The sequence below is a fragment of the Scatophagus argus genome, chromosome 3 (assembly GCF_020382885.2).
Source record: "Scatophagus argus isolate fScaArg1 chromosome 3, fScaArg1.pri, whole genome shotgun sequence".
Lineage (NCBI taxonomy): Eukaryota > Metazoa > Chordata > Actinopteri > Scatophagidae > Scatophagus > Scatophagus argus.
Genome location: NC_058495.1, coordinates 13,335,491 through 13,353,245, shown reverse-complemented (window position 1 = coordinate 13,353,245; position 17,755 = coordinate 13,335,491). Strand labels below are relative to the sequence as shown.

Below are 17,755 nucleotides of genomic sequence, written 5' to 3'. Positions count from 1 at the left end.
ATAGGAAATACAAATTTTGATACTAGTATTGTAAGTATGCCTTTTTTTGGTCAATTTTGTGTTTTATTTCTCACTGTCAGAAAAGATGCAAACATCAGATATTCACTGAACACAAATATTTTCCCGTGTATTATAAAATATTAAAAATAATGGCTGTAACATTTACCAAATAGACAATACTTTTTTTTTTTTTTTTTAAAAAAAAGGGAAGTCACAGCCCTTGACAAAAAAGGAAAGTGCAAATGCAAAATGTACCCTCAATGAAAGACTGTAAATGCAAACAGAAGGCAGTGCATAATTGTTACATTCAAATTCAGCTTTATCCCATATTGCAAGAGGATCCCCAATTTCAACAACAATGACAACAATCTTCGTGTATTTGTTCAACTTCACTTGGTCAGTGGCACTCAAAAAAGACATTTTGGCTTTGGTGTAATTTACTGATTCTGGCCTCGCTGGCCTGTTACTAACCGAGCAGTTATTGACCGTTAGCTACCGCTCAGTTAGCAGCTAGCGAAGGTTAGCTAAAATGATGAATAACGGTAACTGTTAACATCTAGCTCAACGGTTTATAGATATTTTTTATGATTTCCGGAAACCATATTGAATGCCCCTGTATCTGCACTCGTCGAATGGATTGTTGTGAAGATGGACAGCCACACAGTCGACCCACAGACTCGATTGCGGGTGAAATTGGGCGTAATTCGGTCGTTCGGGCGGCCCGCGACCAAGCCGTAACCGGCGACCCCAGAGCGCTGCACCATCTGACCGCCATGGAAAAGACCTGCCAGGTGTCCCCTTACTTTGGCAAGATCCAGAAAGACGTCCAGCCATACATGCGGAGGATTCTAGCAGTATGGATGTTTCGGGTATGCAAATCAGCCTAGAGGCCTCCAAACTGAAATGCATTTCACACGGTTGATCTTCACTTCAACAGATGGCTCTCTTTCAGGTGTGTGAGGAGCAGAAATGTGAGCAGGAGGTGTTTCCGCTGTCGGTGCATTACCTGGACTGTTACCTGAGCCGTTATGCCATCGAAAAGTCCAAGCTGCAGCTTTTAGGGGCTGTTTGCATGTTCCTGGCCTCCAAAATGAGAGAGACCGTTCCTCTGACTGCCAGCAAGCTTTGTATCTACACAGACAACTCCATCTCAGTCTCAGACATCCTGGTATCTCTTTGTTTTTATATAATGTATATAAGTGCAGAGATTCAGAAAAGAAAAGGACCAGAATCAGTCTGTCCCAAGGGGTCTAATAGTATTTTACATACTACTACATCTCCCCATAAACAACACCACCAGCACAGAGTAATGTAACCACAATAATCTGTAACATAGAACTCGGATAAATGTTGGAAGAAGTCTCTGAACCAGGCCCACAAGTCACAGGGACGCAGCATCCCAAAAACATTTTTCTGCTCAAATGTGCAACTTATTTCTCTTAAGTTAGTGGGATGTAACAAGTTATAAAGAGCCACTGTACAGAAAGGGTCGCTCAAACATGGCTTTGTTTTCAAAGCTCATAAGCAAATCACATTCTGTGAAATGTTCGCATCTGCAAATAATTTATATTTTATGTGGAAGGTTTCATGCAGTGGCATTTTGATGGTGAGTTTAGTCGAGAACACTGTGTGTGTTACAGCAGTGGGAGGTGGCCGTGGTCTCCAGGTTAGACTGGTGTCTGGCCTCTGTGGTACCCTCTGACTTCCTGGAGCCGATTCTTCACGCTCTCCCCTTTGTTTGGCCCCACCACCTTCCAAACATGTGCAGGCATGTTCACGCTTATATTGCTCTTGCAGCCACTGGTAAGTTACATAACCGAGTTACCATCACATGAAGTTTTTTTTTTTCTCCAAATTCAGCAGAGGACAATATGCATTAGGGGTTGATAAAAATAAATAAAATAATACTTAAATGATTTCTCAGCTCAATTTTAAGGCCACTTCATCATTCCACTGCAATGAAAGCAGCTATTTTATACCCCTTATGATTGAATTTGTCATAAGTAATAACTTTTTTGGTTATTTAGCATTAAATGTAACAGTTAAATGACTTCCCACACAGTGAACAATAGACACAAAGTAGCCAGAACTTTGATTACGATGTGTCAGCAGTTCATTTTGGAGACACAGAGCTGAGTTTATGTAATCCTGCATTGTCTCCTGTGAAAGACCTGCGTCTGACCATTCAGCTGGCTGACTTCCCACGAATCTCTGTAATGCTGCCCGAGGCAACAGGTCACAGGGATATAGTCAGTTAATGCTGTTTTAGATGGACTATGACATTACAGCCTATAAAATTCAGATCATTTCAGGCTCCCGACATTGTATCCCATTCAAAAAGGTGTCTGAGCATGGATTGAATGGCTAAGTTTTTGTCTCGGCATTTCTCCTGCCTCAAGCAATTAGGATATAGTATCAGATTATCAGGTTTTGGGAAGTGTTTGCTTTTGAGTACTGGCTTTTGTCCATCAGGGTGTGTCCACAATGGTGGCATCTGTCCAGTTGTCTACATGTAGCCTTTACTGACTTTCTCAGTGCTGAATACTTAACATGTACTTAAAGTGAATACTGATTGTTTTCATTTTTAGAGAAGGTAATCTCCCTCTCTTACCTTCAGACTGCAGGTTTTCACTGCTCTTACCCTCCACTGTTGCATGTGCCTGTGTGAGCATTGCGGCGCAGAGGCTAAAGTTAGTGGATGCCGCCGTCGCCTCCAATTGGCTTTTGAAGTTTTTGGCTAATCTTTTGTCCATTGATCTGGTAAGGGTAAAGTTCAAATTTTGAACTCTTTTGACTTTGCCCTGTTGTGTTCACTGACTGGTATGTTTGTCATTTTAACAAGAACCCCAATCAAACAGAGAAAAAAAAAAAAACAACTTTTGCATGTTTAGAAGAGCAAATCAGGCAGATGTGGTATCAGTTGAGATCCACAGAAAAAGTCTACCTTTGATCTACTGATGAACTTAAGGGTGTTTTTCTTTTAATCTGACCCTGAACAGAGCTCTGTCCTCCTCTGCTATGACCAGCTAGGGAGTGTGTTGGAGATCAGCCTGCCCACTTGTTTCCAGGCTGGTGTTTGCAGATCCAGAGCACATAGCTCAAAGATCAGCTACACTCCTGCTGACATTCAGGATGTTGTGTTGACACCAGTGGCATCAAGCTGCAATACTCCTCCCTGCCACGAATGTCAAAAATGATCTGTCATCTTACAGTCATGAGACAGAGCATGAAGCCTAAATACCAGGAGAAATGTGTCCAAATGCCATTTTGCCTTCATCTTAATTGTTCTTTGTATGTTGAATATTTTGGCGATGCCTCTGCAATGTGCGTGGAGCTACTGCAGTTAGAAAAATCCCATTGCTGCATATTTTAAGTATTGTTGCAGTTGCTAAAGCAGCTTTGTAAGCCTTTCGTTAATATTTAGCCGCGTCACTTTTTTGGTGATACTGACAGTTGAATTGCACTGAATCCTAATAGCAATGTTTGCACATTTTATATGTTATATCTTCTATACATATGTATGTGGCAGTTTATCTGGATTCACTGAAAATGTTATGTTAGCTTTGTATCCGGACAGTTTTTGAATAGATGTTTCTGCATGATTTCAATACAGTCTGGATTTCCATTGTGACTATGAAGCAATACTGTTAAACTAGGACAGAAAACATTCAAATGTAGATCACAAACAACACAAGCTAGTACTGTCCTGTTTTTTGTCTTTTTTTAATGATCTCCTTATCCCGGTCACATGGCAGATCACAGTCATATAAACGATAAGCCAGAAACTTTGGCAAACATGTTTTTGTTTCCATTTCTGTTAAAAAATATTAATAGAGGCTGCATAGAAAGAAAAACAGCAATGAAGTGCCCAAATGCACAGTGTTGTACAAAAAAAATGAACCAAATTGCATTTTTGGTCCGTCTTCCTGATGGCTAACAGCATTTTTTTCCCCCATCACTTCACAAGGGACAGATTACAGGTGACAACAGCATACATGCAGTCTTTCTATTCCCCATCAGCCTCATAGTGTGGTAAAAACCATAATCATAAATAACTGAAAAAAATCTAGATTACACATTCCAGTTTCTGAACAACAGCATGATTGCAGACACTGCGTTACGCAACTTCTGTTACATGAACTAAATACCTGCATGAAAGCTGATAATTTTTATTGTTATCAAGTTTCAGTGGCCCAATAAAGTGCACCGACTGTTGCTGTAATTTAACGCCAGACATGCCAGTCCAATTAAGTAACTCAAGTGTGCAGCATGAAATTTCATACTCAAACAAACACAACATATTGATCGATGTACCTGTAAACAACAGGAGGTATTTCATAAAGCAGAATTAGTAAGCCAACCAGAAAACTGTAAAACATTGTATGAAATATCTTGTGAAACTTAATCAGTGATTCATGATTTAAACCTAGTAAGTTTTGTTTGAGTCACCAAAATGCAGCATTTTAACAGATGGCTAAACTTCTGATCCAACATTGTGAACCACTGTTCCACCCCAGGTGTCACGATATTTTAAATAAAATTTTAAAGTTCAGTGCACCTGAGGTCCATGACTGATGTTGAAAATCCAGTTGAAAGGTTACACATTAAGCACGTCCCACATTATACACAGTAGTTATAAAGTAGTTAGCTGGGGTTCAAAGCTCACTTTCAAACACACTATTGGTTTTCAAATTTCAGTTTGTGACGTTCAAAGACCTATAAAGTGCCTTTCAAGCTCCACCTTCATGTCAAACTGCCACCTGCGCACATGTATCATTGTAGCCTTGGAAGCCAAAGCAGGTTCTACTGGTTTGGGTTGATGTGTGTCACGATTATCATTCAAGTAATTATCCAAACGTCATTTTAAGAAAAAAAAAAAAAAACAATTAAAAAAAATCCCTGTTACAAACACGCAATCCACTTTTTTGCTAGTGCCTTAAAATAAGAAAAAGAAGCCCAACAATATTAGCAAAAATTTGCTCTTTGGTATCCATGAAATGTTTCTCCCACATCCTGAAGAGTGAAGATTATAGTATGTAGTTTTATTGTAAAAGTGAAACCATGCTAATATTGAACTTTTAAGTTATTGCTGCTATCACAGATAAGATATATATAAGGACAGATACAGATAAGGCTGTCACAACACGAGAAGAGCGAGGGACCAGTAAGTCATAAACATTTTTCCAAACTGCATTGGTGACAATAAAAGATGTAGATGCTTTGGGGCTTATGCAATATTTAAACAATACAGTGACTCGGTAAAATGTCAGTTTCCTAATATATTGTCACTGAGCAATATGCTCTACAAATGTAGTTTTTGACATTGAAGACCAGTGTTTTGGTTTCAGGGTGACTTTTTGCAATATTCACACTTTTAATTGACCTGACTGACCAACAGCAGCACTCGTCTTCCTCCTGAGAATCTCTGAAATGGACATTTTCAACTGTAGTCATTTTTGTAAAATACTGTGCCATCTGGTTACTTTTAGCCCTCAAATCCACTTTACAATCTATTCAAACTCACAAGCAACATTTATCAAGCACCATCTCAAACACAATCAGATATTTATCAAGAAGCCTCCTCCCTTTTTGGTACTGTGCTATTCCTGAAGTTAGCTGAAATGATCAGCGTCAACATGTGCTGGTAATTCCACATCGTGGCTATCGTGTCTTCAGTAGTTTACAGTCATTTAAAAATTCTGCAAGAGAAACAAGCCTTTAGCCAGAGTCTTTAACTAATTACTGGTCTTTAGCTTGCTGCAGAGCCTCGTAAAACCATGGCCTGTTTGTAAGCCTCTGTTACATTATCACAGTCTGTGATGGAAAAAGCACTGTCAGCCACTCCGGACTTGTAGCAGTTCCAGGGCCTCAGCGACCCGTCCCCAAGAATCCCATCTTCCTGGATGTCCAGCAAGTTGTCAGCAGACACACATCCTCTCATTCTGGCCTTGGCTGACTTATCCATTTGTGCTGGAGGTCCTACTCGGTCTGGTAGATCAAGCTGGTCGAAGGACTCTGAGGACAGAATGCTGTCCTCGCTAATGGCCCCACTTGGTCTTGACCTGGTGCCCCCACAGGGTAAAGAGGCTGCCAGCTGGTCTAGAGAGCCAAACTCCTGCAGTCTGCCAGTGGAGAACTTTCCATTGCGCTTCAAAATACCTTTCCTATAGGTTGGTGCTGAAGGGCACTCTTTAGTTTGTGGTGCCCAGCCAGAGTCACTGTTCTCAGGAGAGGAAGAGTAGTACCCTGACTCTTGTTCTGTGGGCTTCTTTAAGATACCTTTGCGAGGCAGCAATGCCACTGAAGGGACATTGGCTGGAGCAGACAAACCCAAAATGTGTGGCTCCACTGAACCTACGGCAGAGGATTCACTTGTTGCCTTCTGCTTCACACTGTTGCGTCTCTTTAAAATACCTTTTGAGGGGCGACTGTCTGTGTTTCCCTCATGAACATTCTGGGAGACATTGTTCTCCTTTCGTGACCTTCGCAGGGAGCGCTGCCGAATGACATCCCCTCCACCGCCCTGTGAGCGGAGCAGGCAGCGCATCTTGGAGCCATTCTCCAGTAAAGGCCTGGATGTGCGGCGCAGCCAGCTGGCAACACTTGCCAGCCCCGCAGGGTGTGTTGTCAATGGAGAGGCTGATGAAACGGTCTGCTCTGCTGGACTACTCTTTGTCTCAGCCAGTAATGGCTGCTGGTAGCCCCAGTTGAGCCACCAATGTCCCGCAATCTCCTCTATTGTGGCTCTGCGCTCAGGATTTACCATCAGCATCCAACGGATAAGCCCACATGCATCTGAGAGATGAACAGAAAAAAAACTGTTAATTTGTTGTTTTGTACATTTTACATCATATTAAAAAATAAACTGCAAAACAAAGTATTAACACGAAAATAATTTTCAATCCGTTCAAAGGAAAGCTGAAGGACTTACCAGAAGGATTGTTGGGTTTTCGGTAGTTTCCAGTGCTTATCTGTTGGACAAGTGTCTTGTGGTTGTGTCCATCAAATGGCATGGTGCCATGAACCATTGTGTATAACAGCACGCCAAGAGACCAGGTGTCTACCTCTGGCCCATGGTATGGCCTTCCATTGACAATCTCTGGCGAGGCATACAGGGGGCTCCCGCAAAAGGTTTGAAGATACTCATCACCGTGGTAGAGATTCGACAGGCCGAAGTCTGCAATCTGCAATATCAAGACGTAGACATCATGCTGAGCCACATTAATGTGTCATTATCAGCTGTAGACTCCTGAAAAATTTCCATATGCATCACTAACCCCTCAAGAGTTACTCATAACACCTACTACTCCGATTTCATATTTCATATTTCATTGTGAATCACCTTTACACATGATCCAGTGCAAGAAGTGCTGAAATATGTCATTAAATGTTCAGTTTCTTTGTATTTCCTTTGTGCTGTTATTTATAATCCTAACCATAAACAATAAATAAAATGCCAAAAAACCTCATTATCAGTTCGGTTTGAAAACGGTACACGTGTGTAACTACTCATTTTCATGTTCATCATGTCCCTACCTTCACATTGCCATTGCCATCTAGTAAAATATTCTCCAGTTTCAGGTCCCGGTGTACTATACCATTCTGAAAGAGAGGAAACAAAAGGTGTCAGTTTTTTGCACAGTATATATATTTTTTACAATGATAAAAATGTATGATTTCTCCAACCCAGATTATTACACGTCAGTTTACTGGAGGTTGTCTAGATTACATAAAAGGATTAGTTTTTACTGGGTCAGAACACATTCTTTTCCCCGAGTGAAGATTTTTTTTCCTGGTGCGTCAGCTACGCTTCATTGTCCTCCGCTCTGCAGGGGGGAATGCCTTTGACTCATGCAAAGTTTGAATTTGTTTTTCTTTCAAAAATGCAGGTCAGCTATTTGTTATGTAGAAACACTTCTTGAAGCAACAGACACATTTCTTTAGGTTGTCTTATGTCAAAGTTATACGTGCTGTACTTTAAAATGCATCACATAATTGATTTTAAAAGGATTTAGCTGACCTTTCCCCTTTCATTGTGGAAAATAAAATATTTAACAACAGACAACCACTCAATAAAACTTAAATAGGACAGATGGTTCGCACAGAGTATGACAGGGCAATTCACTACGTAAATATTGTCCAGCAAACATTTAGAAATGTTCTGCAAAATGCTGGACAGCTACACCAAAGTATAGTGCGCTGTAAATGTCTGTAATTACACAACTCTGGACTATGAGACCAAGCGATTGTGTGTGTGCGTGCGGAGCCTTTCTGTTCCCTCACACCCTCATTAGTTTGTGAGACCATGCGTGCGTGTGTTGGGACTGTGTTATGCTGGCCTTTAGCCCTGACGCTAGCTTTGTACAGGCCAACTGTTCAGTTTCTCCAGCATCGTTCTCACAGCCTCCCTGTTCAGAACAGCAGGCTGACAGTGAATAATGCCCATTATGTAACTATGGGGGTGCCAGTGCCCTGGAAAAAAAAACAACTCTTGGAGCAGCTAGTCTCCCAGTCTGAGTGAAGCTAGGTGCCATTAGGTTTGACTTAGCAGCTGTGCATAGGATACCATGGCTTCAACTTTCGTTTTTATACCAGAGTTATGATGCACACATATTGACATATCCTCAATTATACGGTGAATGACTTTGTGTGTTCTGTTTAAAAGTGCTGGGTCAACAAAGACAGTCTTACCTGATGGCAGTAGTGCACAGCTGATACAATTTGTCTGAAGAAGTGCCTGGCTTCCCGTTCAGAGATGTTCCTCTTGTCACAGATGTAGTCATACAGGTCCCCTTGGCTGGCATATTCCATCACAATCACAATTTTGTCCTTGTTTTCAAATACTGAAAGATCAAAAAGACCACTTGACATTTCAGTGTGGACCGCGCTGAGCCTTTCATAGGAACAACACATATAAAAGATTTGTACAACCCTTAGTTGACACTGATTAGGATACACAGGGCCCCATGATGACTGTATTGCAAACAAACATGCACTGAGGTGGAGGAACATTGAATGATGACCATCTCTTCAGGCGTGAGGGGCAATGGAAGACACAAGGCTCCACACATTGTCCTGCGGCGCTGACGGGGTGCGACAGGGTATCAGTGTTTACGTAACCCAGCATCACTCTTCAGCATAAAGACTTGCGTGACCAAACTCTCAATCTCAAACAGAGAGACGTCCTTCTTCATGTGTCACATTTCACTCTGCATGTGACTCAGATTCAGCCACCTCTGACACACACACACACACACACAGCCTTACCTTCATATATGGTGATGATGTGGGGGTGGCAAAGTGTGGACATGATCTCAATTTCTCTGCGAATATGAATCAGGTCTTGCTCATCTTTGATCTTCTCCTTTCTGATTGACTTTATGGCAACCTTAAAAAAGAAAAAAGATGACTTTTGGTGAAAAGAAATACTTTGCGCAAATATTAGCAAAGTCAATCCAGGGACCAATCAATAACATGATACATCTTTACAGTTGTTAGAAGAGTCAGATATTTAGTTTAAAGTAACACTAACTTTGAACAAACAGAAGCCACTGTGGCCATAAGCAACAGTTATAAGATCATTTTTAAATATTAAAACAAAATTAAAACCATCAGTCGATGCACAGACTCTGTAATGTCAGTTACACAATATTTATTTTTCACAGTTTGCCAACATTAGCCACCGTAAGCTACTGGTTATACCAGTCCAAACAAGACTGCAGCAGCAAAACACCCGAGTGTATTTAATATGCAAGAGTCAATTCTGTTGTTTATGAAATCAGGAGTTTCAGTTGTAAGAAAAGGAATGTGTTTATTCTTTCACACGATACATAATCACTGCTTTAATGACAAAATAAACAATAATACAATGGTCAGCAGCTGCACTGCTGTTGCAAAAGAAGTCGGTACCTTAATCTGCTAGATTTTTTTATTTAGCAAAACAAGACAGAAAAAAAAACTCAAAACATTCACACTAATATTTAATAAGAATTGGGTTCCATCTGAAGGTGATCCTCTTGTGAAAGGAACAGTGGGCAGTGAACTGAAAACTCTGCTATGTTGTTTCTACCAAGGCGGAGGGACAGTCGGGTCAAGTATTGTCTGCTGCAAAGAAACCTATTGTCTCCTGTTCTGTCTGTGAGACTCGTAGCATAAGGAAATTTAAATCTGAATACTATCTGTTTGGGTCTGTATTCATAGACCTGTCGCATACAAGCTAGTGTGCATACATGTCTTTATGTTGTGTTTGCCTATTTGAAGCTCAGATGCCTGGGATTCCTGTGTGCACTGAATGCGTCATCAGTCTACCCCAACTTTGTAGGGTGTCATGAGGCCCCAGATGGCACTGGTGGAAGGGTGTCCTTGTTTAGTCTCCTTTCTAACCCTCAAGGCCATAGACACAGGGGAAATGAGTAAAGCAGCAACTTGTCATATCAGTTTTCAACACTCAACTGTCTCCTGTCTTGAGTCACTGTCTGGCTTGGATTCTCCTCCAGATCGTCACCGTACTCACACCACGCAGACCTTTTTCCTGATACTGGGAACTGCGGTTTCCTGCGTTTGTTTGCATAGCTGTCAGACAGGCTGAAGCCACACTCATGATGAATTCACACTCCTGTGCGGTTATCTAGACGTCTGTGCAGTCTTTGTTGCTGTAGGTTTGCTCCACGCGATAGTTACTGAGGTTGAAATCTTCGATATTTAATGCCAAGTTCCTGTACCAACAAAACCAGATTTTTGCATTGGAAAACACTTTCAGGTGTAACTGCTGAATAGTTTAGTGAATCTGTCCTATAAAACTGATATTTATGGAAGTTATGTTAAAGGTTGAGATGCTGCAGTGGCCTTTTGTTTACATAGCTGATTGATTTTGATTGGTTAGTACAACAGATTAGAGCTAAAATAATTGATAGGTCAAGCTGATCACTAAGTGGTAACTTGATTAGTCATTAGCAAAAGTGCTGGACATTTCCTAGTTTTAGGTTCTCACTTGTGAGGATTTGCTGCTTTTCTTTGCCTTTGTGATAGTAAATGTATTATCTTTGTGTTTTTAGGATATTTTATAGTCCAAAAGATTCAACAGTACAGATAACTGTTAGTTGCAGCCCGACTACTTTTGTTTCCCATCAGAACCAAAGACATTTCTTAAGTTTTAACGGTGCAAACCAATTTCATAACTTGAAGCGTTCCAAGTTAATAACTAACTTGTAGCTATAAAGAAGGAAGAACTTTCCCTTCAAAAATCATAACAGATTTATAAACACCTGGTATGAAACAATCTAGGTTAATTGCGGCGTCATTTTGGACACACACACAGCACACATGTCTGTGCTCTGAGTGTGAGGTCAACACTTCAGCCCTGCTTGCTGAAACCCCCCACTTAAATGGGTTATGTAATCAAACTTACACATTTAGACAATGGGAACAGCTGTAGTGCCCCAACGCACGCGATATGAAGCCATCTTTTGTGCTGTGTCACTCCCATTATGTTGTCAGCAAGAAGTTAGGCAGATAAAAACGAAGCAAATGAATGTTTCTCAGGTTTCCATTCTATGTGAAATGCCGTTTAAGCTGCATTTGTTTGGTGTGGATTCAACATGCGCATTTGGGCTAATCGGTGTTTGGACATATGAACACAAATTTGAGGCGTGAAGATTAGGAAAATGCCTGCAGGGATACGTCTCAGACATCAGCCTCATTCTATAAAAACCAAAGTGTTACAGTAAGTCATGTCAGACAGTGCTGAGGTGGGTGTGTAGGCAAGGCTGAACTTGTATCACCACATGTTTACTGCAGGTACAAAAGGGGAATTCCTAACAGTTACTTCCCTGAGTTGTCAGTGTTTTCACTCATAACAAACATGATCTTTTAACAAAGTGAATTTCTAATAAACATTACAAAGGGAGTTCACTATGCCAAGTATCTGTTTTCTGATGAGCTGCTTATCTGAAACTGTCTACCTGCAAAACAGGAAAATGCATTTCCAGTCAAGGTGTGCTTTTTGATTATTTGTCTATCATTTACATTTCCCCGATTAAATGTTGGACACATTAGGTTTTGGAAAAAAACAAATGACCTGGCAAAATAACAATTATGAAATGTAGAACACAGTTTGTCATGTATACACAAAATTACACTTAGTTGCCAGTTCATTAAATATATGTAATTAAAACTAATGCAGTCTAATACACGTGTCTCACCTTTACGAAGGTGTTTCAGTGGTTCTTTTTTTTTTGTTGTTTTTAATTAATCTTTATGGTTATTTTGTAGGCTGTAGTTTGTGGTGCTGTTGAACTGCAGAGCATCAAACTGCTGTGTTTCGAACATTTAGTCTACCATCATTCATATAAACTGCTACATAATCCATTTGTGGCCATTTTAGATATAAATCTGAACATAATACATAATAATAGTAATAATCCAAGATACTGACATCTCACATCAGACATTACCCCTCAACTAAAGGCATACGTTTGTCCCTTTTGGAGGCTTATTGCTATCTAAATACCTCCCATTTCCCCTTAGGTCATAGGGAACTGGAATCCACCTGAAAGCTAGCTGCAGTTTCCCTCTCTTCCTTCGTCGCAGCATAGAAAGTTACCTAACTTTCCGGTTTTAAATTTCCCCGTCACACTCACTTTCCAGTGAAACGTCTTTCCCTTATGCTTTTGTTATGCTGTTAGGAAGTGACTGTGTAAAACTTCTTAGTACTGACAGATTCACAGAAATCTAATTTTGTTTCAGTCTTCATTGGATGATCTCAGAAGTATCAACTTTGTTGTCCAATGATCTTGCATTTTACTTTAATACAACACATATAACTTGTTAACAATATTAGGTTTCCTTGAGATGTGGCTTTGTGAGGATTGGTACTGTGATGTGAAAATACTTAAGTGATAATTCATTTTAATTGAGTTTACACAGAGGACTTACACTGTGTGCTTTTCAACCCTGCTGGCAAACAGACAAGTATCTACGCGGTTTGTAATCCACTGATAAAAAAAAAAGGCGGTGAGAATAAATGCTTACATTGTAAGAACAAAAATCTTATTTGGTGATCTTATGAAATACACAGACAGGACACGGTGTTCATAAAACACAGGGGAAGGAAAGAGCAACCCCCCTCTAAAACAAACACAATGAACTCTTAGGCAAACTTAAGCTGGTTTGGCAGCTGACAAACATTTCAGCAGGAGACACACTTGCCTCTTTTATTAGTTTAGCTCACCACTTGCTTTTTATTTTCCTGGGAGAAACTTGAATCCAAACCTGTACAGCAATTTTACTCGCTTATCAAAACCCAAATGCAGGCTACCTGTGTGCAGACTGTACATCTTCTAAAAATAGCACTCTATGTCTAAACAACAGGTGGCCGACAGTACAGTACAGCTAACGCAGATGTGGGCATTGGTGATAGAATAGGCTCATATTGTTAAAATAATAATAATAATAACGTCAAAAGAAGGTTAATATCAATCCTTACCAGTCTACCGGATCTTTCCTTGGCTTTCTTCACTTTGCCATAGGTTCCTTTCCCGAGGGTCTCCAGAAACTCATACCTGTGCTTCAGGTTGTGTTTGTGGTGGTGTCTCTTCACGGCTTGTTTTTTCACGGGCACCTGGATCGCAGCTTTCCCAGATGGAGTGTTTTCATCGGGTGAAGCTCCCTCCACAGACGGCCGACGGTTCGACGAAAGACGGGCAACACTGAAGCCGTCCATCCTGACACAATGTTATCTTTATTTCCCCCCGTATTTTTGATTTTTCCGACGCAGGTGTCGTGGTCGTTAACGTGCATGCCCTGTCGTTTGGAGCAAGTTGCTTCCAAAGCTGCTCAGGTACAAGTAAGATAAGAGACTAAATATGGACTCTTCCACCTCTGACTGTACAGCAGGTACAACCACAACTACTTTCGGTGGTGAAGGCAGAAGAGCGTGTCCGTCCTCTTTGTGGAGCTGAGGCCGACGGGCAGTCCACTGCACGCTGCCACAGGAGCGGAGCACAGCCAGCAGTCGGACACGTCAAATAGTCGAGGGGGCGTTTCAGCGAGACGGAGGAGCGTTTGATTTGTTATATCGAACCGTGCCGGTAACTGTAAAAAAAAAAAAAATAACAGGTTGAGGGAAGTTGGTTTTTAACACTAACTCTTTCATCAAGTTTGTGTTGCTTTCTTCTTTACGAATCCTGTTTGTTTTTTTGTTTTTTTGTTTAAGTCAAACCTGAATTTTATAGAAATGCTGCGTTAGTGCCGCCAGGCTAACTGAGTACTAGTGGTTTGCAGAATCAACGGCTAAAGTAGTACGAAATGACAGAAGGCTAGCTGGTAAGTAAGGGTATAAAATGTAGATCACTGCATGTGTGTGAGCGACTGGTGAGTCAAACGGTGCGCACGGGAACATAACACAAGCGCACCGCGAAAAGAAACCGAATGTAGGACAATTGTATTTAAAGGCTGACGGTACATAGAAGTGGTGGACTTTAATTTGTACTTCTTGTTTCTGAGGTTTGCGGTACTGGTGCTTTACTTGAGTATGTCTTTTTCATGCTACTTTAAACTTCTACTCCACTACAACTAATAAGAAAATATCGTAGTTTTTACTCCAAGACAGGTTAACAACTTAAGATTTTACACACAAAACGTGCGCGAAGCTTGTAAAATATGATGCATTCAATTGAAATATAAACATAAGCACAATTAAATGTCCTCCATACGCCAACCATAGTCCTCTATCAACTAGTTAAAATCGCTCCACTTGACCAACAGAATGTGCTTCTTACACATGAATGCATCATGTTCAAATAATATCATGTGTAATAGTATAACTTTCACACTTAAGGGTCATTTATATGCATTATGAAATGCTATTAACAATATCAAATAAGAGTAAAGTGAAAAGGAGAAAAAAAAACATCCTACTGCTGAGTTCAGTAATATTAACTTGTTGATCATTTTGATTTCATGAATTTTTTCTGCTGGTAAATTAATTTTTACCACATGCAAATAATGTCAAATTATTGTACTGTACTTTTCCACCATACAACATAAGAGTGTCTGATAACAAAGTTCCACACAAGGTTACACTTGTCTGCTGTGACTCTCACAGTTCCTTTTAAAGGACACTTTTTCCCTCTTCGAGTTTCCCATATAGAATATATGTTAGAGTGAGAATATATGTTTGGTTATTCACTTTGGTCAGCTTGACCTAAATAGGCAGTCTGAAGTGAACCAGTGGACATAAGTTATTGAAAAGAGCAAGAGGACAAGGACATGGGCTGACTGATCTGAACCAGATGACAGAAATCCTGAGACAGACAATGACTCTGGCCCAAGTTTTCCAATAATATAAGTATATTTTAACATGTTTAATGTTGACTATCCTATGGGGAATGAAATATAAGTTCAAACAGCTGATGGGTGTTCATCAGTCAGGACAGACTGAACAGACGTCAGTTTTCAGGAACACTCTTTCAGCCAACTGGCTGCTTCCTCAGTGTTAACTGACCTCCTAACTCATCAGGAACACCCATTGTGTATGTCATTCAGTTTTCTGAGTAATGTGCCAGGGCGTCTTCACTCATGCGTTCAGAGGAACACTGTGAACAAAATAACAGGATACTAATGAAAGAGCTTTTCAAGCTAAAAGTCACAAATAGATTACAAAAAATGTTGTAATCTGGGAACAGAATGAAATGTCGATGACAGAAAAATGTAAAAGAAAAAATGGAGACACGTAAATAAATACTTAAGTGTCAACTTTTATGAAATCAACATAATAGACTAATAGCCCCTGAGAAAATTATCCCATTAACTTAAATTGTTGTTTGTGTAATCCATATGTCTGCCACAAGAGGGCGCTCATTAGCATCATGGAGTCCTACCACATAGGCTCCAGCTCCCCCGCGAACCTGACGGATAAGCGGTATAGAAAATGGATGGATGGATGGAGTCCTACCACCTTGTCACTGGTTTTTGATAATTTGGGGATCATTTACATTTCCTGACTGAGTGTCAAATACATTAGGTTATTGGGGCAAAACAATAACCGTCTGACAAAATACAAATTAAGAAGTGCAGAAGACAGTTTGTTGTGTATCCCTAAAAGTACGACACTCAGTTGCCAGTTTGACACACTGATACAGTCTAATACAACAGTCTTGCTGCAAATCCAACTTTCCTGAAGGTTTCATTGTTTTTGCTGATTAAATTTTAACTTTTGGTCATTTTGTAGGCTGTAGTTTGTGGTGCTGTTTTTAATATTTAGTCTATCATTATTCATATAAACTGGTTCAGAATCCATTTGTGGCCATTTAAGATATGAGCGCTTGAACATTATAATAAAAGCAACTATTCAGATTCTAATTTGGATACCCTGTAAAAAAATGTTTTCATCATTCAACTAAAGACATCAGTTAGTCCCTTTTAGAGGCTTGTCTCTGTCGAAGAACCTCCCATTTCCCCTTAGGTCATAGAGAACTGAAATCCTCCTGAAAGACTAGCTGCAAGTCCTTCATCGAGAGCACAGAAAGAGGGTTACCCAACCTTCCTGTCTTTAACTTCCTCCTGTGATACTCACTGTCCTTTATGCTTTCTTTAGTCCAGGAAGAGATGACTGCGAAAGCTTCTTTAGTAATGACAGATTTACACAAAACTATTTTTGCTTCAGTCTTTGTAGGATTTCCACAAACAGAAGTATTGATTTTGTTGTCCAGTGATCTCGCATTTTACTTCAGTATGCCACATATAACTTGTTAAAGACATTGGGTTTGCCTCAGGCATAAAATACTGAGACATAAAAATGTTGTAATCTGGAACAGAGCAGAATGAAATGCACACTTCATTTTGGAAGGACAAGAACAAAAAATAACCCATAGACCAGAAAAAAAGAAGATGAGATTAAGGAACATGACATAAAGATACACTGATCAATCTACATTTATTAACTCAGACTAAAACACAATGGATGACTGACAAAACAAAAGATATAATAATAGACAATATATCAATTCGCTATTATTTGAAGGTGCTGTTTGTGTAATTCGGTATCTCTGCCAGAAGAGGGCGTTCATTAGCAGCATGAAGTCCTACCACCATGCCCATACTGGTTATCTGGTGTTCTACCTCAAAATATTCTCTATATTGCAAACATTTCTCTAATTTCAGTGTAAAGTGAAGCAAATAAACAAAAAATGGTACTAGATATTCTCCACTGCACAGTTAGGCTTCTTTGGGCCACAATTACCTACAGAAATCACACTTATGTTCCGATGAAGGAATAGCTTGTATAACATACAAGAAATATGTTTCATGTTCCTTTCCCATTCATGTTTGTACATTGGAATGAATTAAATGTGTGAATAAATATTCGTTTTAGGGAACTACTTAGGGTATTGTTCAATCCCCTGAGATTTACTTTGGGCATGTTTAGCTGAAGGCAACTGGACTTGCTTGACATCAAGCCATTACATAATCTGGATGACTGAGAATCTTCACAGACATGCATCACTATGGAAGCCCATTACTGCCAGGAAAAGAGTAAAATTAAAAGTTATGAATCAAATAAAAAGTAAGTCAAAATTATGAGATAGTAAATAAAAATGAGGGGATACTAAGTCAAAATCTTAATGTCTGGTAGGCTAAATGTCGACATCACATGTTTCACAGATGATGAAAGAAATTTTTTACTAAAAAGCTTCATTCACAGCCACTGAAGACATTATACTGCTTTTTCACAGGCTTATTTGTACTTTCCCCATGA

General features: G+C 39.9%; 2 protein-coding genes across 2 annotated transcripts; one reads left to right on the top strand and one right to left on the bottom strand.

The window, feature by feature from the left end:
- The first annotated feature begins 234 nt into the window (after positions 1-234).
- Positions 235-4,886, top strand: ccnd3 (cyclin D3). The gene is made up of 5 exons (XM_046383754.1): positions 235-869; positions 953-1,168; positions 1,641-1,803; positions 2,618-2,760; positions 3,000-4,886. The coding sequence occupies exons 1-5, from the start codon at positions 585-587 to the stop codon at positions 3,195-3,197; spliced, it is 1,005 nt and encodes a 334-aa protein (XP_046239710.1). The 5' UTR covers positions 235-584; the 3' UTR covers positions 3,198-4,886.
- On the bottom strand, positions 3,707-14,022 carry nuak2 (NUAK family, SNF1-like kinase, 2). Its single transcript, XM_046383735.1, has 6 exons — positions 13,484-14,022; positions 9,268-9,388; positions 8,692-8,843; positions 7,537-7,602; positions 6,932-7,184; positions 3,707-6,795 (listed from the first exon to the last, which is right to left on the bottom strand). The coding sequence occupies exons 1-6, from the start codon at positions 13,718-13,720 to the stop codon at positions 5,750-5,752; spliced, it is 1,875 nt and encodes a 624-aa protein (XP_046239691.1). The 5' UTR covers positions 13,721-14,022; the 3' UTR covers positions 3,707-5,749.
- Between the last annotated feature and the right edge of the window lie 3,733 nt (positions 14,023-17,755).

Excerpts from the sequence above, each read along its gene's own strand:
- ccnd3 (XM_046383754.1), top strand. The coding sequence starts at position 585 with ATGATTTCCGGAAACCATATTGAATGCCCCTGTATCTGCACTCGTCGA. Across the intron at positions 870-952 it reads TAGCAGTATGGATGTTTCGG|GTGTGTGAGGAGCAGAAATG; the intron begins GTATGCAAATCA and ends GCTCTCTTTCAG. Across the intron at positions 1,804-2,617 it reads TATTGCTCTTGCAGCCACTG|ACTGCAGGTTTTCACTGCTC; the intron begins GTAAGTTACATA and ends TCTTACCTTCAG.
- nuak2 (XM_046383735.1), bottom strand. The coding sequence starts at position 13,720 with ATGGACGGCTTCAGTGTTGCCCGTCTTTCGTCGAACCGTCGGCCGTCT. Across the intron at positions 7,185-7,536 it reads ATGGCAATGGCAATGTGAAG|ATTGCAGACTTCGGCCTGTC; the intron begins GTAGGGACATGA and ends TTGATATTGCAG. Across the intron at positions 6,796-6,931 it reads AAAACCCAACAATCCTTCTG|ATGCATGTGGGCTTATCCGT; the intron begins GTAAGTCCTTCA and ends TTCATCTCTCAG.